Below are 25,975 nucleotides of genomic sequence, written 5' to 3'. Positions count from 1 at the left end.
AGAAATGTCAACCCACAATGTCAAGGGCAGTCTGTTTCACACGTCTGTATATCTTCTTTGACCTAAATGGAGGGTAGGAAAGACAGAGACACAGCCAGCGAGATAAAACTATTGTTTTCTGTGCATGTGCACAGGCGTGTATGAGTGTGCATAAATTTGTTCTTGCGTTAGTGTGTGTGCATGTGTGTGCTGGTGTGAATTATGGCCAGCACTCAACATTAAAACCACCAGGGAAAGCGTATATTGCTTCATTACTCCCCGTCTCCATTTTTCCCTGCCTTTGTGCACCCAGTTTCCTTAGTACGTTAAGTAATGGTTTTGATGGTGTGCTGGCCAGTGAGACAAAGAGAAGCTAATCTACCGTAAAGAATGAGCTTATTGAGAGGTGAAGTCAGCATCCACTGCGATACTTCTCACCCCGAAGGTTCCTGTTAGTCATTAAGAGAAATTAGACTTTAATACAAATCTACACAAACACATATAAAACAGATGCTGCCTGGTTTTCATCAGCGTGTGGAAAAAGAGGGGATGCTTTGAAAACTGAACCTTAATTGCCTTCATTCTAAATCCATCTTACATCTCAAAAAATGTCCATCTTATGTCCATTTGTATTTTTGTCCTCATCATATGTATGGCAGCATGCACATGTGTTTGCGTGCCCACGTCCCTCTGTTTAAACTTGTGTGACTGTACAGTTCCCAGACTCTTCTCACCTGCGTAACATGTGTGTTTATAAGTTTGCGTGCAGGCTGTGCAGGAGGGGGGGGGGGCTTCATGTACAGTAAAACTCGTGGCTTTGGACTCTAACTTGCATAACCACCATTGCATGAGAGCCTGCACATGCACATCTGTGCTTTGTTTATGTGTGTATTAAATGAATGCTGTTAAATATTGACTTTAATTAAGATATGCTTGCAACTCATTTTTCTCATCTTTAGGCAGCAGGGGAATCATGGAGGCAGAAAGAAGGAGGGTTTTACTGTAATACTAGAAGAAAGCCAGCTACGATGGTGTGGTTACTCACTAGCAGATGTATCACCCCCAGGAGGGACGGATGATCCTCATAATGGAGTAAAGAATCTGGGGGGTGGGGGGGTTGGGGGGGGGGGGGGGGGGGTTGACATATGAGGAGCTCTTCTTGATATATTGTGTGGCAGTTAATATGGTGAATGTTACTTTGGACCTCCATAAAATCTCCTGAAAAATGACATGCAATTGGAAAAGCATGTATTACTGGTGGGTTTCTTTTTCGTACTATTTTAGATTTTGTTTACTGTGTTTAGTAGATGTTTACTTTTAGTTTAAAAATGGGGTTTGGGGTCAACATGTGGTTTAGGAGGGAATGCTCAGTATGAGCAACTATATTTTTTCCAGTTTTATTTTCCACATTGGTCAGCCTTCTTGTGTCTATCTACAAGTGAAGCAGTAGGCAAAGGGGACGTTTTTCCACACTATAACCAAGAAAAAAAAAAGACAAACAATGTCAGTCACCCCTGTCTGTATGCAGCAATACACTTTCAAACATTCTTCTTTTTTGAGTTTTGACTCATCATTGCCCGCAAAACACTAATGTACCTCTTAGGTCTAAAATTTTCCCAAAGCTTTTTACAAATCCAGCTGTAAAGAACAAACAAACTGTTACATCCTGTAACAGTTCCCTTTCTTATTTTGTAAGTACTGTATGTACTGTCCTTTCCAAATAGGGTTCTTATTTTTGTTCTAAATGAAAGAGGAACAGATATGGCTTAAGTATAAAAATGTGGCACATTTGGGAAGATTCTTAAAAATCCAGATGAATCAAAGGCAAATGGCCAGGAATTAAAATTCATGATTGTAAGAAACAAACATTATCTTTAAGCTTTACCCAGTAGATAAGCAAAGAATGAAATGTTCTAAAGCTTGTTTTATTTCTGCAGTGGTTCAAGTCCCATAATTACAAGATCTTCCATTGCTTTTCTTTAAATTAATAATCTGACCTAAATGAAGGTAGTTAGAGACTGAAATGTGGCTCTTGGGCTTTTTTGGGGAGGTGGGGGTTAAATCCTCTGAGCATTACACAGTCTGACCTTGGGAGAAAAATGATTGTACGTTCAGTTCCATGAAAACAACTTTTTACATTTCTGTACTTGAAAAGGTGTGAAACCTTTTTATGACAGCATACAAGGAGAATATTTAATGAAAGTAACAAAATACAGAAGTGACCAAAAGCATATGTTAATAATACACTTTAGATATTATAGGCTGCACACGGTCAAGGGGTGGGCCAACACTTTTACATTATGCAACATACTGATGGTGCTTAATGAGTCATGAGTTGAATCATCACCAACTTGTAAATTCTGAACACATTTTATTTCTTTATCTGTGTAATTTTTACTTTTATTAGTTAACACAGCAAAACACATTGTTCAGTTTTTCATGTATTTTGAATCTGTGTTTTTTGGAGAGCTGTAATGTAAATGTATCGGGCTCTATAGGACGTAATAGTCAACACAAAAAGGTTCAGACATTTTTCGTAGAGTATGTCAGAGGAATATTTTTTCTTTTTCAAAAAATTATTAATTTAACACAACACAGTGGGCTATATACTGAAGTTAAAGGTTTTAAAAACTTATTATGTGTCACAGCAGTAAAATGATATTCAATAAGGGTTTTTTTTTTAGCTACTAATAAGGTCCAGAGTTTCTAGGACTAGGAATATAAGCCGACAAAAAAAAAGAGGATAACTAACACTTTGTTTCAATTTAAGGTACTCAAGCAACTTATAAGTGACAAAAGACAAGCACAAAAACAGCAGATCAGAAACTTTATAGGAGTGGCAATGGAAATTTAAAAGCTGACACACCATTTCTTCTTTCCTTTACTCCTTATGAAAGAGCATAATTGCACCATCGGTTGTGTAACACAAATTAGCAAAAAGCCTTTCAAGTGAAAAGGACAAGGTTAGTTATTGTAGTACACATACAAAAAGACACACAAATATAAATTCAAAGATGTGACCCTGGTGAGCACACCAAAGACTGAAAAAGGACAGAATCTGCTAAAGACCGGAGCAGGCATGGATGGCCTTCACCAGCCTCAGCGGTGCTTGTTGTGAAAAGCCTATTGTAAGTGCCAAACTGACATCCTGATGCTCACTTTTTAAACTGATTTTTTTTTAAATTCTTCTTTTTAAAACCCTAATCACAAGAGACGCAGCTAAAAAGAAAAAAAGAAGTCTGCCATGCTAGAATGAGTCAGTCACTGTGTGTGCATTTGAAAAATCTTCATGTGTGGTCAGATGGCCTTGTTGAAAAGCGCTGCGAGGACCGGTGCAGGGAAGGAACACGGTGAACCGTGGCGGCAGGTCAGCACTCAGCCGCATATCTATTCATAGAACAAGATATAAGCTTCATCAAGGTAGGGCAGAGCAGCCCGCATTTTGATTAGCATACTAAATGAGATGGATACGCCTCACTGGGATTTGTCAGGATGATGGTAATCTGAGGCGAAACAAAAACTAGTTCCTCTCGCCTTCAGATAACTCTACTCTTCAAAGGTAAACCTGCTCATATCAAGAGTTGGATGAGAAAATCAAAATCACTGGCTTATGTGTATGATAAATATGGATCTACATTCATGTGCATGCAGCACACAGCTTATCATGGCTTTGATACTTATTAAACAAATAAAAGAAAATGAGTGAAGTCTGGAAGAACCATTGCCATGCTAGTTTGCTATTAGCCTCATATTAACCTGACAGATTTTAGAGTGATAAATAGCCTATCATCTGATGCTAGTGGTGTGAAAGCTAGTAGGTGTGTTCACCATAATACCATCTGTCCTCCAAAAATATCTTGAGCATTCAAAACATCAGTATCCGGGTGAGGCTTGTTTATGCAGAATTCAAGAGCATGCGTGTGGGATATTTTATTTTCCATGCATACAAAAAGAGATGAGTGATAAGACAGCGGCTGTCTGCCCAGCATGTCTGCTTTATTTGAATGTCTGTGTACAGTGTCCTGACAGGCAGCAGGGATGCTTGGCTCTCTGCTCACTTCAGCTTCAGATGGAAAGTGCAGAAAGTCACCTCAGCCTCATGCACAAAAGTGCTGCTCCATTTAAAAATAAAATAAACAAATACTGCCTACAGTATATGCATCTAGACACAATTAAATGGCTACATATTTATTTAGAGTATGCTTTACTATAAAAAAAAATTAAAAAGACTGATCAAGTAATATACAATAAAATATTCCTTTCTTTATATTTCTTTAAAATGTGCAAAAAAATACACCTTCTTGAAATAACCTGCTTTATCACAGATCTTATGACTGGACATAAGATGGACAAAATGATGAACCTTTAATCTTTTACTGGCAATTGTGCTCAAAAGTCAAGAATGTCAGAGCATAATTACGTCTGTCAGCAACAAAGAAGCTGCTGACTACGAACAAAACCTAAGAATAACTCACTGCTGATTTTTGTCATATTAATGGCAACCTGCTGCCTCATAAAAGCATTAGTCAGATGGATACTTGATGAATACTGAAAAGCTGACTCAAAAGTTATAAGAAGGGCAGATATTAAAAAAGAAAGAATGGTGTAAGTTAGATAGTGAGCAATTCTGGCTGCTTGAGCTTGGGACAATAGACAGTATAAAAGCTGGACGTAGCCACCATGACGCCACTTAGTGGTTGATAAAGTCCGGTTTTGAACGGTTGAGCTAAACGTTTTCACAGTGGCCATCCTAGTGATATGAGGTGCAAGGCGTGGCTCTGGCTGTGTGCTCATTGGCTATTCATCAGTTTGTCATACGCATAACCTAGATAATAGTCCCTTTTTTACTCAAATACTGGCCACAAGTTATAAAAAAAAACTTGACCTGAAACTGCAGTTAACCCCATAAAGTTGCCATGAAAGTGTTTACTGAGGTCATTGCGCAAGGGAGCCAAAAGGCTACCACACAATCACAAGTCAACGACAAGTATCGCCTCCTGCTGGCCATTAAAAAGGATTCGGGTTTAAAGCACTTGTTGGTTGGCTTTACTTATCCAATGCAATGTCTCCAGTTCAACATAGAAGCAATGCACCTGAGGTAACTGCTGTTGGGAAGCAAGAATAGCACAGTCACAGAGTGCTTATTTTACTCTGAAACATTTAGGGTGGAAAACAAACCAAGGCAATCGGAACCTTACCTTTTTTTGGTTTATAAAAATGTTTTTATACCCAGAATATACAATATACAATTTACTTTTTTTTTATTTATAAGCATGTTTAAAAAGATCTGGCACTGACCAAACTACAGCTAGAAGAAAATGAATAATACAACACAGTCTGATTTAAATGTCAAAGAATGAAAATGGGTTTTCAAGTAGGTTTTTAAAAAGTAGTGTGAGTGAGGTCATAATGTGAAAGGGATTTTACAATCACTAAATTTAAAATCTTTGATTCAAGGTGTTTAACAAAAGCTTTAGATATTAGAAGAAGCTTAATCAGGCCTACTTGTTCTTGAGTGTAACCAGTGGTTTGCACCTTGTTGTAAGCACTCTGTGTTTCCATTCATGAAGGAGGCTCTTGACTTTGACAGTAATATGCCTAAACTCTCCAAAGTGTTCTTGACTTGCTTAGATCTTGTTTTTGTTTTAAGTTGTCTTAACCACGGAAATAATTCTGTCATCATCCACTCTAGTTGTCTTATGGCCTTTTAATGTTGCTAATCTGGTTAGTGCATTTACTCCTTTAAAGAAGGTATCAGATTTTTGATCGCCTTCCTTAAACTGACATCTCGTTGGAACTCATACTAAAAATTCCAGTGAAAAGCTACTACATGCAAGTTCAACACTTCACATTGAATAACAACTGAACAGGCCTCACCTGGCTATGAAATTGCTTGAGGCTCTGAAAAAAGGGAAACTATGTATAAAAATGGGGGTAATTTCTGTGTAGTTAAAGCAATACTTTTGTTATCCCCAAGTCTGCACTTTAATCACATCCTGACAGTTTAATTTAAAAACCACTGTGGTGGTGTACAGAGGAAAGACCACAAAATAAGTCAATGCCCAAACAAGATATCAGATAGTTTAGAAAAAAAATATGAAGAAGAAAAAAAAACTATTAGAATTAAATATGTGAAAAGAAAGTATGAAGAGAGCTGAATGAATGGCAGCTTGAAGAAGCTCCTGTCCTAAGAGCTAAGTGCTTTCTGTCAGTCTAAGCTCCTGGACAGAGACGGAGCTGGTTGCCAAGGAGACACGCCACTTTCAAGCAGGACGACAGCTCTCACAAATCAGCCCATTCATTCCTGACGTGAGCGGCACCGATAACAGTGACGTGGGTGTACTATGAGCTCGTTTGCACTGTGTAGGGACTGTGTTGATCCTGCTGAGGGGAGCTTCTTAGTCCCGCCCTGCGTTCTTCTCTCCTGGCAACACTCTTGATCTGGCTCCACAGGTTATCTCAGACATATACACTCCGAATATTATAGAGTCCACTGCTTAGCATGTTTGCACCAACTGTCCTGGCAGCATGTTCACCCCCTCCCTTAGTGACAATGAAATCACAGAGACCATCTTCTTCCTCCCATTGGCTGGCAGGCTCCTTGGTGATGCCCTGTGATTGGGCATGCACAGCATGCACTCCTGGCCAATCGTTTTCACTGTATCCAAGAGACTGAAGCATGTAAGGCTATTTAAATCCAACCAGGGACTCACAAGATTGTTCAGATGTATATTTCACTGTGTAAAAAATAAAAAGCCAGGGGGAAAAGGTTTACGAGTGGATGAATGTGAAAATCCAGACAGTTCTGATTGGTGTTTAAAGTGGTCAGCCCATCTTAGACAGGTTAAAGAGAACCAGAGCGAAGCGCGAGTTGAATGAATGAACTTCGGCACCATGTACTCCTCCTGAACTCTGAATTTTCCTATGAATATTGATCAAATCCTTCTTCCACTCTGCTTCATTTGCAGTAAATGAAGCTTGGAGAGAGTGTGGGGATAGCTTGGCTAACTCGAATGGACTGAGGGAGTAAAGGCTGGAGGTCGCTTTCCCATGTACAACTCCAGTATGTGTCAGGGGGACAGCCAGTTATTGGTCTTTTATGGTGTGTTCAGGGACCAACATTAAAGACCAACTTGCAGTGGACCACAAGTGTGAGTGAAACTCTTGCTGATGAACACCACGTAAGTATGCGGCCATTTTAGGTCCTCCCATTTTTTATTTATTTATTTTCTGAAACGTCACGCTTTGTGTAACTACAAAATGGCGGAGGACTCTGACAATCTCGTTGACAGTAAAAACGAATCAAACTTAGCCAGAAGTGAATATTTTAACTTTTTTACATTGCAGAAGAAAATAATTTGTGGATATTGCTAATATATGATTGTTATTTATTCTATAATGAGCCAATGTTTTTTGTTTCTGTGTGTTTTTAAGCATTTTTTCTGGGATCAAACTTTGTAATGTTCAATAAAACTGAAATGAAGTTTTCTTTACACCACAAACTGTTCCTATTTAGTGTATACTGCTGTCAATCTGTGTCGCTGAGAGCAATAGGCTGAGAGAACAAGACATCTGGCTTACAGGATTATAGATGACCTGTGTGGCTTTTACACGAGTGAGAGGGGGAACTAAAACTATAACCACTGGCCTCTACTACAGCTCAGCCACAAAAACAGAAGAACTACAGACATCGGAGGTACCCAAATAGTGATCAGATAACCAAATAAACTATTATTAGCAGAAATTAGCATAACAGTTTATGCACTGTTGGTTGGAACTGCTATGCTTCACTTTGTGAAATCTTCTTTAGAGTGCAGCACCGATGACTTCTATTCTGTGCTGATTTGTAACAATTGCCAGCTTTATGAAATTATGGATACACAAAAAACAAATGTAGCAGAATTGTAGAAGCAACTGAGATTCAGCTACCTGTAAAACATTTGTATAGTAATATGCAGTCATATGCTGCCATATGAAGAAATGCTGTGGGCTTTGGATATGTGATCGGTGTGTGATATGGTTTTAAAAATCTGTTTTCCTAATCAGTGTTTATATAGATTGGAATATCGGATAAGTTATAAATGCATAAATCAATATTTTTTAATGTAGTTAAATGGGAAAAAAAGAACAATGGTTATACATTTTTCAACACAAAGCGTCTGTCATCTTAGAGGCCTTTTATCTCGGAATTAAAAAGGACTGAAAATGCTCTTGATAGCAGAATAGGTTAAAAATAACACTAATAGCAAATGCTATTAAGAATACTAAGCAATACTGATACTCTTTTCATTCAAATGGCCAAACCATTTTTTTAAAAGTGTAAGCGTTCTATTGTAGTTAAATAGTGTGGTTTATGTCCATCAGTATCTTGCTATATTAGTCAGTTCCCATTTGTGTGCCTCTGCATATTAATGTCCTCATTGTAGCAACTAAAATAAAGTGAAAATACATACAAGAATGTACAGGTCTTCGATCCAGGGCCAGAGCTGGCATCCACACAGCTTTCCCAGCTGCAACACCTGCATAAATAAAATACTTTTGATTGTTTTCAAGTTTCCTCGGTCATTAGTTAATTCACTGTACTTATCAGTCCAATTATTGGCACGTGTTAAGTTAGGAAAACTTGTAACAACTGATGTATATATGTCCTCACATTTCTGAGTGAAACTCGCGTTTGCTTCAGTTTCCTTCCTAACATGCGCAGGCGCGTCACCGTGTCGCGAGGGAGAGAGAGAGAGAGAAGAGAGAGGGGGGCACTCACTGGAGCTCGTGCACGTGATACCGTCAGGCTAGCTTGTTGTCAAAAACGAGAACAGTTTTAGCAAGTTTCAGGTATCGCTGCCTTTTTCTTTTGGCCGTGAAATCCCACTTTAAGGGCTCGACTGCTGCTTCCCCACTGTTACCCCTAGAGGACCTTAAAGGGGCGAACGGTAAGTGCTCCAGCTTTCTTCAATAACCGTTTAATTAATGTTCAGGCTTTCATTCATAATAAATAACTCGGTTTTCCTGCTCTCACAGGGATAAATAAACAGTTTAGTATTCTTTGGTGAATGCTTAGCTTATTATCTTTCCAGGGTTTGTTGTTCAAGCTACCATAGCGGCACTTTGTCGCCATGGAGACGGAGCGTGAACGCGCAGAGGAACTTCCAGCTCAGGGCTTGTCTTTAGGTTCAGGGAAAGGTTATCTTAAAGTTAATTACTTATAATTTATTTGTAAATATATTTATATATATAGTCTTCCACAGAAAACTAAACAAAACCAAAAACTCTACTTTAGTACTTTCCTGGTTCCATCTGAACTTCTGATAGCGGTTTTGTCTGCTATTAGGCTTCTTCAGTATACTCTTAAGGTATGTCTTACAGATTACTTACCTTTAATCCTGTGGTTTACAATTACTTCATCAAATTTCACTTTAGATTGCAGGTTTTTGTTCTGTTGTTTGCAATTCATCTGATAGTTCTAGCTACTAGGTGTGTACAGTTAAAGATTGGACACACAAAATGAATAGTCTAATAAAATATGATGAAGCGTTAATGATAATTTAGTTAAAGCTGATCATTTAGCTGAGCAGAAACAATTAGTGTGAATTTTGTAATTTAACAACAATTATAGTTTAGCTAATTAGGTGGCTTAAAATTAGTTCCTCTTAAGTTTTTCTTTTCTCCATTTAGTTTTTTATGTATAAGTGAAAGTGTTTCAGTTTATCAGCATGGGCCAGTTTTCATGGGAATCATTGATTTTATTCTGATGTTTTTATTAATTCACCAATTAACCGATTCATTTATAAAATAACAGGGAGCTTAATTTATAATAACAATAATCCAGTAAGGAGGATCCTTGTGCTGTGGTAATTACTGCTTTTGCTGTTGATGCTTTACATTTTGTCTCCATACTTTTACTGAAGTGAGACTGAATACAGGGCTTTAGGGTGATTTTGCATTGCTTCTTTTACACCTACTGTTCATTTTAAGGTAACGTGTACCTCTGGGTATCCATTAGTGATACACCCTATATCTATACATATAATGACATTATTTAATCATCAGTGGACTTTCTTGACACATGTCAGTTAGGCCTATATGGCCTCTACAGAGACGAAACATGAGATCTGCAGCCCCTTGATGCCCCGGCGCAACGCTTTGAGGAAAACGTGTGCAGAGATAGTAAATGAGGTCAGACAGTCCCTACGAGTTCAGTCCACTCACCGGCCATTTACTCCCAGAGATGGACATAGACAACTTTTTGGGAGCGCATCTATTCGTGACAACAGACCACCTTCTGCTTTTAGGTTAGTCAGAAATGGCACTTCTGTGAAGATCTAAAATAAACTGTGGTTCCGATGAAAGTAATCATTTGTTTTTGTTGGGGTCTTTTTTTACTCTGTAGCCTTCATGCTCAAAGTTTTGATGCTTCAGACTCCAGGCCAGGTTCAGGGACTCGCCTCTCTCCTTTGGATCATGTATGTTCTTATCACACATAAACACACAATATGCATTGTAGTCTAAGCAGGAAGGTTATCCCAGAATAAGGGTCAGTTTTCAGTATGTACACTTCTAATCTTCAGTGGATAAATAAACTTGTAAAGCAAAGCAATAAATTGGATAATAGGCCAGTACACCTCTGTGCACCAGCTAAATATGCTAAATATGCTAATTAAATAGCATTTAAGTTTTAAAAAACAAATGCAAAGGAAGCAATAAATGCAATGAAATTTCTCTGCTTATAAAAGTGCTGATGTCTCAAGTGAATTTTTCCTCTGGCTAATACTCAGCACTTGATGTTTGTGCTTTGCCAGAAGCCAAAGTTTTCAGTCCCCTGTGATGCTGACAATCCATTCAAAGCCTTACCCAAACCTCCTACTAGCCCAGTGAAACCGCGTAGGGGGCTGGCAGGGGCAGGAGTACGAGCACGCCTCCTCAGACCTGGATCTCTCACCAGGTTACCGCCTTTAGAAGGACACCGAAATGGTAAAGAAGAGGGGAAAAGATGTTAATGAAGCTCAACTTACGGTACAAGAGATCGCAGTAAAAAAAAAAAAGCACCCTTACTGTGCTTACTATGAAATGCTAGTAACCCGGTTTATTAGGAACTGTTTAATATGTACAAGATAAATAGAAAAACAACAACAACACATCATTCATTTTCTTCCGTGTCCTGCATAGACACGAGTGCTGAAGCAGTTTTCTGAAAGGGGAATGAATGGAGCCATTCACATGCTGACATTTTACCTGATTTACATTCTCTGTGGTGGGGCTTGGTAAAAAGCATAATATACGCCTGCTGTTTTGAGTGGAAAATGACTACTCACTCTCAAACCTTTCCGTACAAACCTGCTCAGCTATTTAGAGCAGTAAAACAGATAATGGAGAGTGATTAAGCCCTTTATCTGTATACATTTACTGTATATGTGCACTGTGTTAATGTGTATGAATAGGGACTTGTACTTTTACCTAATGAAGGAAATAGAAACATTGCTATAATTAACTTCTTGCCACATCTTTTCCACGTGTTCAGTGAAAGAGCCACTGAATGCAGGCCCAGGACAAAAGCAGCTGTCAGCTAAGCAACTTTCCAGTACAGACCACACCACAGGTTACAGTGGTCCTGTCAAACCCGGCCCTCACACAACAGCAAGTGAAAGGTACGCTTTCTGTTCTTCTGTTTCACTTGGAAGAAACATTATGTCCTTCGCTCTCCACCCTTCCACCCTCCCAATCTTTAACAGTAATGACAGTTCGACAATGAGTTTAAGATTTATTGACATGCAAGGGTGAAGGGGTAGCCATTACTACACTGAGCTGATTGGGCCTCCCTTTTTTTGCTTTTTGTCAAATCCTTCTCCCTCTCCTCCTTGCTTTGTTTCCTCTCTTCCTTATATTGTCTTTGGGTTGTGGTTCATAAGTAAACCAGACTACTGGGCAGAGGATCAAAGCAGCAAATACGTCAGTAAAGCTGATATGAGTATAGTTGTTTATTTTGTACCTAAATGTCCATCCCTGTAACTGTCAGTACATGTCTTTTAAATTCTACAAGGACTAACTTTATCAGTATTTTTATTTTGCTGTAGGATTTTTTGTATTTTACTTTTTTAAAAATTGTGATCTCTTGGAGAATACTTCTTCTGTTTGCAGAAAAATGTAAATGAGGCAATAAGTCAAAAGTCGGGACTATTACTTTTAAACTTGTCGTGAACTTAGTCCGAAGTAAAAGGATTTTAAAACGTCTACTTGACCCACGGCCAACCATTGTTCATATGTTCAACTGTAGCCGAATAGCTGAAGTCAGTTAGACCAGCAGTGGGGTCACTAACAAATAGATAGAATGAATTCTTTAACTTCAGGCACGCGACCCCTTTTAAACCCTCATATACATCACTGTACACCATATCTTGGTCGAGTTGAGCTTCTTCTTCCCATCGAAACTGTCTCTATCTGTCATTACTAGCAAATGTCAGCTTTTACATTTCCATAGTGCACAGAGGCTAAAAGCTCTGCTTTTTTTTGCCGACCTCATCAGCTGTGTGTCAGCACGAGGGGCATAACTCTGACCGTGAGGTCGGGGGCTGTCGTTACAATCCATTTGCCTATCGATTGGGTGGGGCAGTTGAAGGGGGGTGAGCAGACCATAAAACACTTTTACAGGAAATCTGGGCCATGGCCTCAAGCTCAACCTCCTACCTAATACCAAGTTAACATGCTATGTTTGTATAACTTGTTGCTGACAAAGAGAAGTCCCAAGTGAGAAAACCGGGGTCATGTTATTATTACACAAAATGGGCTTGAAGACTTCCCCTTTTTGATTCTTTCTAGGTCAGAGTTTTTAAACCACAGTTCTTTAGTGTTGCAAGGAACTACATAAAAGAGACATTAGACAGAGGAGAACAATGAAAAATCACATAGAGCCAAGGCAGAAGCACACTGCAAGTGGAAATGGACGCAGCTGGACAGATTAATATGATGAGTTGGATGAGATATAAAGATAGGGGAGATTAGACATCCACTAGGTTCTTTTTCTCCAATAAGCCAGAGCTCTATAGCTCCAAATGGCTCTCTATTAGATTTGGGTGCCCATCTGGGCAAGACTGGCAGCAGCGTGTATTGTGACTGCAGTGCACTGGCCAGGCCTAAGACAGGGATGAGGTCATGTCTCCGAGAATGCCGAATCACACAAAGAGGCCTTATTATCGGGCTCTTAATCCTATCATACAGAGCTAAAGCCCCCTGACATTCACTGTAGCATACCCTAGCCAGCACTCCCTACTCCATATGCCCCATGTGCCAGATTTTAACATTCATCAAATCACCAAGGTGAGTGTGCTATATTATAATGCCCCAAAACTGTATATTAATCAAAGAGCATCAAACAAGTTTCTTCTGAGGATTCTTCATTGAAATGAGAAGATAATAGCTGCCAAATCTCATATCTGTCACTTGTATGTAAAAGTTCAAAGAAATAACAAATCCTGAGAGTTAGCCTGTGATATTACAGAAGCTTCAGTCCTTGTCTTTGTCTTCTACAGGAGTGGTTACACCTTTCAATGTTTTTAAAGCTATTCCCTCTTTACATATTTGTGTGCTTTTTGCAGTAAATCTTTACAGTTACAGAAAGTCATTAAGGATTAATTGGTCATAAGAAATGGCACCTGTCATGTAATATAGAATATACTGGAGCACTGAGTCATTATCTTTGAGTGTGGGTGGAACAGTGCAGAGTTTAAATGCAGACACTCAGATCAGAGTGACATGCAAGGGCGAGCCACAACACATAACACAGCATGACACTTGGGCGTGTTTTTGGGAGCACATTACGGTTATTGCAGAACAAATTGTAAGGTTTTGGAGACGGCTCGCAGTGACAAATCATGAACACCTTTAACCAGACTGCCCACAAAGCTGAGATCTTAGTTCCTGTCTGTTGGGGATTGCAGTTGTGCATCCTGCAAAGCAGCACACCTCTAGACAAACAAACAAAATTAAAATTAAAAAGTGGCCACACAGAAACTTTCGGATACACACATATCTGCATGGGTGCAAATGTACATGCACAGACACACAAATACAGTGAAGCAGCGGAGCCTATACACGTTTCAATCACTGTTGCAACAGTGACACCCAGTGCTTGTTGACGAAAATAGACCTTACGTTTTGTTCACAGGGTGTAAAATCAGCAAAACATAAATAAATAATAATAATAAATATATTTTATTTTTTAAGAGCCAGAGCCCCTAGTGCCTCTTCATTTTAACTCTTATTTGTGTATTTTCCTAAACCCCATATAGTCAGGCTCTTTGTGTGTTTTTCAGAATAGTGCAGAGTGATGTGGACTCAGCAGTAAGACCCAAAGACTGCAAAGAAGATAGCACAACAGGTTTGTTCACATCCACTAAATGAAGCTCACTGTCTTGTTTTGTATGGTGTTGTGCATAATAAACACAAATGGTACATTTTGAACAGCGTGTAAAAGTAGAAATGTACTTGGTTTCACTCAGGCACAACGTAGAGCAAAATTAGTACAAACAGATCTAAATATGAAATCTCTCTGTTTACTCTTGAGCCCAGAAAGGTTTCACGTGCAAAAGAAATAAACTTTGATTGGGGTGTTGTTGCTAAGGGCGCAAGTTTTACCATGACAGGCAGTCAGCCAATAGGTTAGAGAAGTTTTGGTTCGTGCAGCCGCAGCTTCCTGCATCACACCAAGCAAGGGTTATGCAAATATTCAGCAAAAAAAAACAAAAAAAAAACAGGCACACTGTGTGCAAGAGATTGCACAAGTTAACGTGCGCAAGCTCACATGCCAACAAATCAGAGGAAGTCTAGCTGTGGATGGTGACCTTTTCACTGTGGCATCAAACTTCCTGCTGTTATATTTTAAGACTGTGAACTTGTGAACTGTGGTTGTCGCTTTTGTTTTCTGAGGTGGTAATTGGCTAACTGCAATTCTCTCTGCACATTTCAGAGCCAGAGCGTGGAGACAACAAGGGCAACAAAGAGGAGGATGCAGAGTCACTGATGTGGAATAATGTGATCGTTCCTCTCCTTCAGAAACTAGAGAGTGCAGCTGCAGGTATTGTGGCCAGTGTAATAAAGAAACCCCCGAAACACGGTCCAAATATAGAACATTCAAATGCATTCAAATCATCAAAATATTATATATAACCCTTTGGGCCTGAATGTTTCCAGAGCCAATCTAAAGTGGATTGTGGTTAAGGCACTTATTTTTATCTTTTTATTTGTGCTAACCTGCTCATATTCATACCTATTTCCTGTGTTTCAAGAGCACTTTTTATTTACAGCCAGCAGGCTAAAAAATAGATTTTTCAACACTGGCAGATAGTCATGCATAGAGTCTCACAAAATGAAAAAGTACTGTCATTTTAGCTGCCAAAGAAAGAAAGAGTAATGTTATGCTTGGCATTCATACAGAATTGTCTTGCCTGCAACTGGAGTCTGACAGCCGTAAAATTAAATCTATGGCTGTAAATATTTTAACATTTTACAAATTTAATGGAAAATTCATTTGGAAGATAAATATTAAATATTTATTGTACCAAGGGCCTTCTGGTGCATGCATAAAACACCTTTCAGATTCAGAAAGAGATATTGCAGTGAAGTGCTGAGTGTTAGACTGGATCTAACCTTTTTTAGACATGGCCAGGCCCTGCTATTTATGCTGGGAAAACATTTATTTTACCTCGAAAACAAGGAAAAACTCCACCCTTTCTCTTCCTCCGCTAAAGAGCACAGCTGCCTGTCGTTGAATTGTTCCCCTGCATATTACCAATGAAATCCAAAGCTGCTTCTTGGAAGAGGAAGGAAAATGTTCATTTTCTGCTGACCAAAGGATTATTGATTCGCAACCACACACGAACAGGAGAGCCTGTGTAATGTACAATATGAAAGACACAAAAACATCTCTGATCTATATTTGTGCAAATACATGTTTGCCCTTATTGTGAGTTTTGCACATGCTGTCCTAAACTTGACTTTGTTTTTTTGAAATGTGTGTGCTCTGCCTGCAATGCAAGGTGGTTCCGAGGGCTCGGTTGACCGCCTGTGTGATTTGTGTGACCGCCTCCACGGCACGTTGGCAGAGGCGGACATGCTCGGTCGGCGCTGTAAGAAGAGGTCAGGGATACTTCGAACGCTGTTCCGACTCATTGACCTCAACTATGCCCAGCTCAACATGCACATTGCCCAGCTGTGCCTTGCTGTGAGTCATCTGTGAGTTTGCAAGGTTGTCTGCGGGGGTGTGTGCATGCCAGCATGTCTCCTACTTATCTCTGTCACAAAGCACCCCCACTATTTTATACAAAAAATTATGTGAATTCTTTTGTATTTTTCTCCCCAGCTGTGCGTCAGTGGAAACAACCTGCTCAACATCTGTAAACTCGTCTTCCAGATCAGCCGCACTGAAAGCAACGACATCCTCTTCCAGAACAACTCAGTCATTGGTCAGGATGGAACAGTAGACAACATAGTGGTTATCTATTCTGTAACTCTGGTCTGAAATTTTGTGAACAAATACGACTGCATGTCTTATAGATGCATGAATCTCCATAGGGATGATAACATCAAATGTTTTCTGTGTCTAGATTCATTGCTGAGGATGCTAAGCAATGAACATGTGTCTGCATCTGGAGAAGCAATCCTATATTGTGTTGGAACTTTGAAATTTCTCTCTGGAAACACTGAAATCCTCAGAATATTGCTGGATAAAAACTTCATATGTGTGGCACAGAAACTCATCCAGAAACTCTGCATTGTAGAAGAAACCAACCTCCCCATAGCAGGCCACATCCTCGTACAGGTACCAATTAAAAAGCATCAAATTTTTGTTCCATATATATTTCTCCTTAAAACTAAGATGTTAAACCATATCAGTAAAAAATGTACCAGTTTATTGACTGATGCAGATTTTTCCACTATCAAATGTTTTGGTTAATGTCTGGTATTTAAGGTGCCCCATGAGAATAAAACAGTAATATTCTGGCAGCTGGGGCGCCAAAATAATACCAGAAAATAACAGAAAATAACTTTTCCATGAAAATACGGTTATTTTCAGTAATGACAATACAGTTTGTTGCCCTAATTTTACATGGGATTTTTCAAGTGCTTTTAAACATTAAATTAGGAACAATTTAATGTGACTAAACAATGAAATTACCTATAAACAAGGTCAATGAATGCGGCAATATGAATAATAATACTTAAATGTACAGAAATATACAGTTAACAGTTGGTTTAAATAATAATGGATTGCATTCATATAGCGCTTATGAGACCCTCAAAGCGCTTTACAATTCCACTTTATAATTCCCCTCTGGCCATCACCAGTAGGAGGTTGGTGAAGTGTCTTGCCCAAGGACACAACGACCGAGAGTGTCCGAGCCGGGGCTCGAACCGGCAACCTTCTGATTACAAGGCGAACTGCCAACTCGTGAGAATCAGAATCAGAAACTTTATTGTCATTGTCATGAGAACAACGAAATTAAGAATGGTCCCCGATCATTGCATCATCCCTAGCAATATCAAAATATAAATAAAACAATAAAATTCAATAAATAAAATAGATAGAATACTTAAAATACTAATAAGATATAACAGTAAAACATTCACATACATTCCCACACACATGCTTCAGACCGTGCATAGATTAACACAAGAGTGGCGTGATGGACATTTTTTTGTAGTATTCAGATGTGTTATTGCAGTTGGATAACAGCTGTGTTTGAGTCTATTAGTCCTTGCTCTGATTGCCCTGTACCGTCTGCCTGAGGGCAACAGTTCGAACAGGGAGTGGCCAGGATGTGAGGTGTCTTTTATGATGTTTTGGGCCTTTTTAAAACAGTGGGCGTTGTGTAGAACTTCCAGTGTGGGGAGAGGGCAGCCAGTGATCTTTTGGGCGGTGTTAATGATCCCTTGGAGTGCTTTCCTCTGAGCCCCTGTGCAGCTAGTGTACCAGATGCATATGCAGTAAGTTAGAACACTCTCAATGGTGGCTCTGTAGAAGGACACCAGCAGTCTCTGTGTGATGTTATTCCTCCTGAGAATTCTCAGGAAGTACAGTCTCTGTTGGGCCTTTTTCAGCAGTTCGGAGGTGTTCACACTCCAGGAAAGGTTCTCCTCTATATTGACTCCCAGGAAGCGGAAGCTTGCCACCCTTTCTACACAGTCCCCATTTATGAATAGTGGTTGGATCTCTGCCTTTTTCCTTCTGAAGTCTATTATGAGTTCTTTGGTTTTTGAAGTGTTGAGGAGGAGGTTATTGGCCTTACACCATGACGTCAGCTGCTCCACCTCGTCTCTGTACGTAGACTCGTCTCCCTTGGAAATGAGCCCCACCACTGTGGTGTCATCTGCAAATTTCACAAAGATGTTGCTCGTGTGTAAAAAAAGTTTATACGAATCATTTTATGTATTTTTCCATAGCATTACATTTAAATCTAACAGTTCAATCTTTCAAATAACGGACAAATATTTGTGAAATTATAATGCATTTGTGACTGTATCTAAATATGCATATGTACAGACAGATACATTTAAAAAACAAGAAAATTATGTTTTATTACATTTACAGTGATTTTACGTTAATTTACATTTGAAATGTAAAAAAACAGTCTATTTATGTAAATTTCATGATATTCTAGAAGAACGGTACAACACTGTAAAATACACAGTGAAATACTTTTATATTACAATTTTTTTACAGTGTATTCTGTGCTGCACAAGTAACAGCTTGCTTGACTGCACTGAAAATTATTGCTGCCAACCACAGAAACTGGCCCAAGTAAACAAACTGTCAACCCGTTCTTCATTTCATATCTAACATGACTCATTGATGAAGGCGAAATAAGCACACGATGACTTTCAGGGTAGTTTCGGTACTGCTGTTTACTTGACTGTTTCAATCTTATCATAGAATGATTTATTTTCGCACTTCAGTTCAACTCTTAAGTAAAGACCGTAGGATGTTCTTTGGAAAACCCCAACAAACAAATGACCCTCTTTGAGCGAGTACTTAGTGACGGTGGGAATGAAAAACTCCCTTTTAACAGGAAAAACCTCCTGCAGCGCAAGGAGGTTTTTCCTGCTGTGGCCATCTGCTGTGGCCGGTTGGGGGGATGGAGTGAAAAGAAGTGAGTGGAGAGGAAGTGCTCAGTGCATTGCAGGAAGTCCTGTCCTGTCCTGAAGTCCTGTGATCTTACTTTCGTTGCAGCGTTTTGGATCAATTGAAGGCTTGTCGCTGAACTTTCAGAACAACCTGATCATTATGAATTACAATAGTCCAATCCAAAAGTAGTATTAGTTAGTGTTTCAGCTTCACTCACTCTGAAGCAGGATGTTTCTAATTTTAGAGATATTGCACAGATCAAAGAAAACAGTTGTTCAGTGTGTGCAGTGAAGGATATCCTGATCAGCTGTGGGCAGTTTCCATTTGCTATGTTGTACACCATGATGAACAGGCCAGCGTCACAAGCTCTGGCCTTATTACAAACCATTAATGTACTAGGTGTATTTTTCTTTGCTAAGCTACACTGGACCCTTTTCTGTCTTTTCACCTCTGTAGCTGACAACGATCCTGAGGAATCTTGCCGACCTCTCTGATTCCCGTCCACTGTTTGTTTCATTCTCCATACTACCAGCGCTTTGCCAAGTGCTGCAGCAACACTGTGAAGATCAGGATGTCTGCATGAACATTTCCAGAATTTACAGGTATTGAACTTGCTTACCTAAATCATGCTTACTACATACATAGGGGTGGAGCCTCAGGAAAGTACATAGATTTTTAGGACATATGATAAAAAAACATGCTCATGGGTGGAGTTAAAGTCATTGGTCACTTCATTAAGTGCATCTGTCCAGCTGCTTGTTAACATAAATATTGAATCAATCACATGACAGCAACTCAGTGTCTTAATTATATATACCTCCTTAAATGCACAATGTCACAAAGCTCAAAGCATCAAAATATGTTCTTGAACAAGCAAAGTGTACCTAATAAAGTGTCCAGTGAGTGGATATACACTGTATATAATGGTAACTGCAAATCTACTTTGGAATAAATGGTCTGTGATATTTTGACAACCTTTTGAAAGGTCGTAGAGGATAATACAGACTGAGTACTCTCTGATCTTCATACCAACGCCAAACTGAAGCAATCAAGCACAATTTGCGCCCCCATCTTTCTCTTTCTGTAACCCCAGCCTCATCAGTTTATCAATATGTGATAAGAGTAATTCATGAAGTCTAAAATAAAGAAAATTAGCTTTTTAAAAATGTATTTTCTCGTGATAATGAAAATAATCAGCTCAGATCTATCAATGCATTTTCCATGTTGATTTAATGTCACCATATTTAGTCACCCTAGCAGGGCAGTGAGTTGAGTGGAGTGGTCTATGGTATTTTTTGTCCCCTCTCACCCTCAGTAAACTTTCTTCATATTCTGAGTGCCGCCTCGCTCTGGCTCAGACCCCCGACTGCTACCAGCTATTTTTAGAGCTGTTGAGCAAACATCACCAAAAACAGGTGAGTCCACAAGCCTCCTCTGTGTTCTTGTGTGTGCTTGAGACTTTTCAGAATTAAAGAGAGGTGTTCTTCTTGTTTGTAAGCATGTCTGTGTGCTTTTTTATACACTAAGTTACTTATGCATCTTTACTGGACTGTTTACTTGTTTTATATGAATTGTTTATTACTATAAAAATTTCTCCTCTGCTGTGTGTTTGATTAGATATTTAATAAACCAGATGAGTATGCAAAAAGACATGAAAATGGAGGAGAGAAGGAAAGATTGAATAGGCACAGCAGAAGAAGTGATACAGAAGTGGAAGGGAAGCTAGACTAGGGAAGGAAGGAAGAGAATATGGAGGGAAGAGGAGAGGATGAATGTGGGACTTTGGCAACTAGACTCGACTCACAAGTGCTTCTCATTTCATTTGGAATAAACTGACACCCACAGATACAAACACACACGCATAAACATAAACACACTCGATAGGAAAACATGTAATAAACATCCTGGGACACCACGTCCCGTCCTCATATCAGTTTCGGTACACGTTAATGGGAGACACGAGTGCGCTCTCACCTGCTCTGCAGGGTGTGACGTAGTTGTTTTCCATAAGCGTGGTAACTCATTGACAAAATATTGTGTAATCGCAGTCAAACCAACTACACAACTCTAAACTCTGAGTGACACAGGTGCTCGTGCTGCATGACAGGAGAGGCTTGCTTTCCTGTAGGTGGTGTCACACACAATCTGTCATGGTCCTGGGCCATGTGGGCCCAGTATTCTTAGTTTTCATGTATTTTTGTATTTTGTTCTTTATTTAGGCCATGCTTCCTGGGTTGATCTGTTACGTTGTTCCTTATGTGTTTTCCCTTCGTGACTCTTACCCCCTGTGTGCCCCTCTGTGTATTTATGAGCCCTCGTCTCTCTTTGTGCTTTATTCTATGTTTTCCCCAGCCCGTTATGTCTGCGTTCTCCCCGTGCTCTCTCTCCTCCTGTCTGAACCTCTGTGCCTGTACCCGTCAGCGTTATGTTCACCCCGCCCTGTCTCGTTATGGTTATCTGTGTCACCTGTGTTCCCCGTGTGTTCCCACTTTCCTCGTTAACCCTCTGTGTATTTCTGTCTGCGTCTTCCTCTGTTCGGCGTCGCGTTCTCCCTCATGCCGTGTGTGGTTCTCCCCGTGTCTTCCGGTATATGTTACTTTAGCTTTTCCCAGTTTAGTGTAGTTTTGTATTGCTTTTGTACCATCGTTATTGTTTATCACTTATCAGCAATAAAGCTGCATTTTGAGTTTATCCCCCGTGTCTGTGAGTTTGCAATTTGGGTCCTCATTCTGCCTGCCACACGGCCGAAACATGACACAATCAGCCTCCTTCTGCTCAGGATAGTCGAATATAAATGTACTAATCAAACATTGCTGATAGAGAATCAGGTGGTTAGAATAAAGATTAGTGGTCTTTATTAAAAAAGCCAAACCTTTACAGTGTCAGTTTAGACAGTTCAACAGATCCTGCTGGTCTCTAAGAAATAAAAAGGCAATAATAAAAATGCACTAAGCATGAAATGTAAGCAGATTCATTGATACAAAGCCGGTAACCCCAGGAAGTAGTTTAAAATGCTAAGCAAACATCTAATAAATCTAAATCCATAAACTGATGTTTCGCCACCGATCTCCACCGCTTGTTCGCAGGATCTCATCGTGCGCCTCCTCTTCACCCTCGGGAATCTCACGGCCAAAAGCGATGAGCCCCGGCTGGAGCTCTTTCAGTGCGACGGCTGCATGCGCACGCTTCTCCGGCTGTATGACATCTACCAGCGAAAAGATGAGCCACCTCACACAGTCGTGCAGAAAGGAGCCTCTCCTCCCGTCAGACCACAGGTGGCTGACGACGTGCTGGTGAAGCTGGTCAGGGTGCTGGCGAATATGTGCATCCACCCCGCCGTGGGTCCACCTGTGGCCGCAGACACAGCCTGCATTCGACTTCTGATGGAGACTCTTGGTGAGCACAAGGAAGGAGCAGCTTCATCTTCTTTAAGTCAGATCCTTTATTAGGTTAAGAAGATGAAGCAGTCAGCAGGCTTAACAGTGGCCTGTTTTTTCATGGTACGCAACGAAAGCAGCATGTAAACATCTGAAGTTCTGATAGGTTTAAATATAGCGGCTTAGTGCACCTTAAGTACCTACGAGGTACACAACCACTTCCCTTGTGCTGGGAACAAGATGTGACTTTTGTCAAAAACACAAAAACACACTCCATATCTGTCTGTTCATTCCATCATTCAGTTTCCTCTCAGTACTTTCTGTTTGCTGTGCAGCACATCCTCTTTCGGTTTACCTGGTTTTTTTTTTCTTCTTCTTCTTCTTTTTTCTTTTTTTAAGGCTGACAGAAGAAGCGCTTCACTGCATGAGCAGGATGTTCTGTGACATCTCACAGCCGACTCGGTTTGCGTGTGTGAATATCTCCCATGTGGTTAGATGGTTTCAGGACAGGTTGAACTGATACACGGGTGGGCGTTAAGCTCTGTATTCTCTGCTGCCTGCCTCCTACACAGTCAAATTTTCACAAACAACACAGAGGTCAAACTAGTGAAAAAAAGGTGGGAACATTATTAGATCGAGGGGCACATCAGGTAAGGGAGACTGTGGAGAGAAGCAACTGAAGGCAGAAACAAAAAATTACTGAGAGGTGAAGACAAAATCTGAGCTTAGAATGAAAGAGCAGATTGGGCTGATTGATGTCCTGTTTTGATAAAGATCGCGACGGGTCGAGGCGCTCAACATTAAAGGGTTTTTCAGGGTACAAAGCGGCGCTTCCAGTCAGAACCAGAAACCATCTTCCGAGTGACGCAGGAGACGGTTGACAGCGCAACCGCAATATTCACGATTTATGACCAAGCACAAGACATCTGCTGCTATATTGGGAGCAGGCCTTGTTTTCAGGCTGCTCGTGGTGTCATGGCTGGTTGCACCCAGTCACTTTGACCTTTGTGTGCCAGCTCACGATCAAACCAACTGTAGGACGCCAAAATTAACTACAGGTTGCAGTTATTTTTAATCATAATGTCACTGTCACATTAGTTCAGCAGAGCTAAAGGCAAAACTCACAGGCTGGTCACTTTAGTTCTGCAGATATTTTTTCATATTTAAACTGTGGAAGTAGATTTTAAAGGTGTGTTCCTGATGGCAGATGCACAAACTAATTTGATGTTACACTGATTTTTTTTTGTGTGTGTGTGTGTGTGTGTGTGTGTGTGTGTGTGTGTGTGTGTGTGTGTGTGTGTGTGTGTGTGTGTGTGTGTGTGTGTGTGTGTGTCGGGGGGTTGGTGCCACAGAGCTGAGGACAGTGGAGGAGAGCGAGGAGCTGCTAGTCAATGTGGCCGCTGTCATCAACAACCTGTCCTTCTACCAGAAAGAGACTTCTGCCATCAAACACAATCAGCTCCATATTGCAAAGCGTAAGGCCGGCAAGCCAAGAGAGGACAAAATAGATTTATTTATTTTTTTAAGTTCCAGCTCTTTCTTTTTCTTTGCTCCACAGTGATGTTGAAGTTGCTGCTCAGCTCTAGTACAGGAGCCATGCTCGAGGCCGTTCGCGTCTATGGAAACCTGTCACATTACGAGGACGTTCGGAACTTCATCATGCGAAACAAAGGTGCATGAAAATGCAGTTTTCATACTCTTGCAGGTAGAGCAGAGACAGTGAGCCTAAGTTTACTGCAGGAAACCCTCTTTAACACATCAGGCGCAGAAAACCTAGACGCAGGACCCACCTCTGCATATGATTATGTCATGTTTAGGCTACACTTATCTGCAAGGCCAGCTACAGTCAGCATGTCCACTGAACTCTGGTGATAGCGGCTCTCTTATCTTTGCCTCTCCTTGTCTTGGTGCACTCCCTCACTCACGCTGCCATCTTCCTCCCTCCTAAGTGCACCAGTTTGTGGTAACGCTGCTCGACTCAAAGAGCAACGAGATGTGCTTTGCAGCCTGCGGGGTCCTCACCAACCTGGCTCTGGATCCTCCCAGCAGGGTCTGTCTCATGGTGGAGGGGGCTTCTGCCAAGTAAGGATGAAAGCATGCTGTGATCATCATCACTGTGCATCACTAGAGTCACTATTTTACTGCTAATTGAATTCAACATGTCAGACTAGGTGGTCAGATTACCTGTTAATTCCAAAGGGCTTAAAAAAGCGAGCATAAAAGAAGAAAGACGTTATTTATTTAAGGCTTATTTATGAAAAATATTACTAACTTTATGTACACAGAAGGCATCCTCCTTGGGATTTTGTTTTTTGGGGGGAGGGATGTGGGGGTTTCTGGTCTTTAACTGACGAACAACTCCACAGCTACAAATAAGATGTTCCTGATTATCTAGCTTTCATGTTTATCCTTGTCAGATTCGTCCAAACATACAGATGTGTAAATTTGGATTTATGAGGTTGTGGTGCAGTTCTTCACACTTTCCTAAGCGAGCACTGCTCCAACTTTTTATTTCCCCTGTATACCCACCCTTTATCCTCTTTTTAGATAAAGGGCCAGTGAAGTGGAGTTCACAAACCTCTAGGTCATGTGAATCCGCTTAGTAAAAGTCATATGATGTGTGTCTCTATGTGTGTGCGTGTGATCAGGCTGGTGGACTGTCTGAGAGACTTTGGACTGGGTGATTGGCAGCTGGCGGGCCAGATTTGCCAGGCCGTGTGGAACCTGACTGGTGGCAGCTCAGAGAAAGTATTATACACCGAGGAGAGAGAATCGCTGCTGGAGATGCTCGCTGCATACTTAGGTTGGTGTTAGTAAAGATTCACACATAAGGAGAGAAAGTGTATCCCTCCTTTTGCATAAGAAGGGAGGGACACACTGGAAATATGTCCGATTCACACCAGAGGCCCTCATAGGGAAGGGAGGGCTACACGTATCCCCACCTTCCCGTCTCACACTCTTGTCTTTACAAATTCCTTAGATGAGGAGGAGGCTCTGAATTGGACAGACAACAAGGACTTGAGAGACTTCCACAGAGCATGCTGGGAGTTAGAGTTCCTACCTGTCGCTCAAAAACTGATGAAGATGCTCCAGTCTGCAGATCTGACAGCCTGAGAGAGTCGGGCGTGGAGTTTTGTGTCAGCAAAAACTGAATTTATAAACAATCAAACACGCCACCACTTACAGCTTTGTATAGCTGGCTGTAAAGTTTTGTAGTTTCCTTCATGTGCAGAAAACAAGCGTGACCAGAGCTGAAATGAGCTCAGCCGACTCCTGCACTGTAACCCTCTAAATATGCTGAATATGCTCCACATAGCCGTCATGTTTTCCACCAAGGGTGAAGTTACAGCCAGTAAAGTTTAAAGGCTGCAGACCAGACAGGCCAATATGAAACACTTATACTGTAAATGCATAAAATGTCTCAGGTTTTAATTTTATCTAATCATACAGGTAATAATCCAGAATATAGCAAGCAGGCTTAATCTAAACTGTAACAAAAAAAAAAGAA

General features: G+C 40.4%; 1 protein-coding gene and 1 long non-coding RNA gene across 5 annotated transcripts in view; one reads left to right on the top strand and one right to left on the bottom strand.

Moving 5' to 3' along the window:
- LOC145420393 (uncharacterized) overlaps positions 1–8,766 on the bottom strand; it is an 11,531-nt gene extending 2,765 nt beyond the window's left edge. The window contains exons 1-2 of the long non-coding RNA XR_013901689.1: positions 8,633–8,766; positions 8,433–8,498 (exon numbers count right to left, since the gene is read on the bottom strand). This is a non-coding gene — a long non-coding RNA (uncharacterized LOC145420393). The remainder of the gene's footprint in view (positions 1–8,432; positions 8,499–8,632) is intronic.
- armc2 (armadillo repeat containing 2) lies at positions 5,791–25,975 on the top strand. Of its 4 annotated transcripts, none has more exons than XR_013901686.1 (18): positions 6,703–8,909; positions 10,050–10,268; positions 10,367–10,439; positions 10,776–10,947; positions 11,495–11,621; positions 14,283–14,347; positions 14,936–15,043; positions 16,005–16,189; positions 16,328–16,430; positions 16,572–16,786; positions 19,547–19,692; positions 20,406–20,505; positions 22,177–22,486; positions 23,820–23,942; positions 24,026–24,139; positions 24,425–24,549; positions 25,116–25,270; positions 25,448–25,975. XR_013901686.1 is itself a non-coding variant. In XM_026194142.2 (18 exons), exons 2-18 carry the CDS (start codon positions 10,060–10,062, stop codon positions 25,579–25,581), a joined length of 2,472 nt encoding a protein of 823 aa, XP_026049927.2. In that variant the 5' UTR covers positions 6,718–8,909; positions 10,050–10,059; the 3' UTR covers positions 25,582–25,975. The 4 variants fall into 4 exon arrangements, 2 of the variants coding, with proteins under 2 accessions (XP_026049927.2, XP_080145716.1); XM_026194142.2 differs by having other exon boundaries at positions 6,718–8,909; positions 24,417–24,549; XR_013901687.1 differs by lacking the exon at positions 24,425–24,549 and having other exon boundaries at positions 5,791–8,909.

The sequence above is a fragment of the Astatotilapia calliptera genome, chromosome 15 (assembly GCF_964374335.1).
Source record: "Astatotilapia calliptera chromosome 15, fAstCal68.1, whole genome shotgun sequence".
NCBI classification, from domain to species: Eukaryota; Metazoa; Chordata; class Actinopteri; order Cichliformes; family Cichlidae; genus Astatotilapia; species Astatotilapia calliptera.
Note: the sequence above shows the minus strand (reverse complement) of the source record. Positions and strands in the feature narration are given on the sequence as shown.

Excerpts from the sequence above, each read along its gene's own strand:
- armc2 (XM_026194142.2), top strand. The coding sequence starts at position 10,060 with ATGGCCTCTACAGAGACGAAACATGAGATCTGCAGCCCCTTGATGCCC. Across the intron at positions 16,190-16,327 it reads TTGCCCAGCTGTGCCTTGCT|CTGTGCGTCAGTGGAAACAA; the intron begins GTGAGTCATCTG and ends TTTTCTCCCCAG. Across the intron at positions 23,943-24,025 it reads TCAGCTCCATATTGCAAAGC|TGATGTTGAAGTTGCTGCTC; the intron begins GTAAGGCCGGCA and ends TTTGCTCCACAG.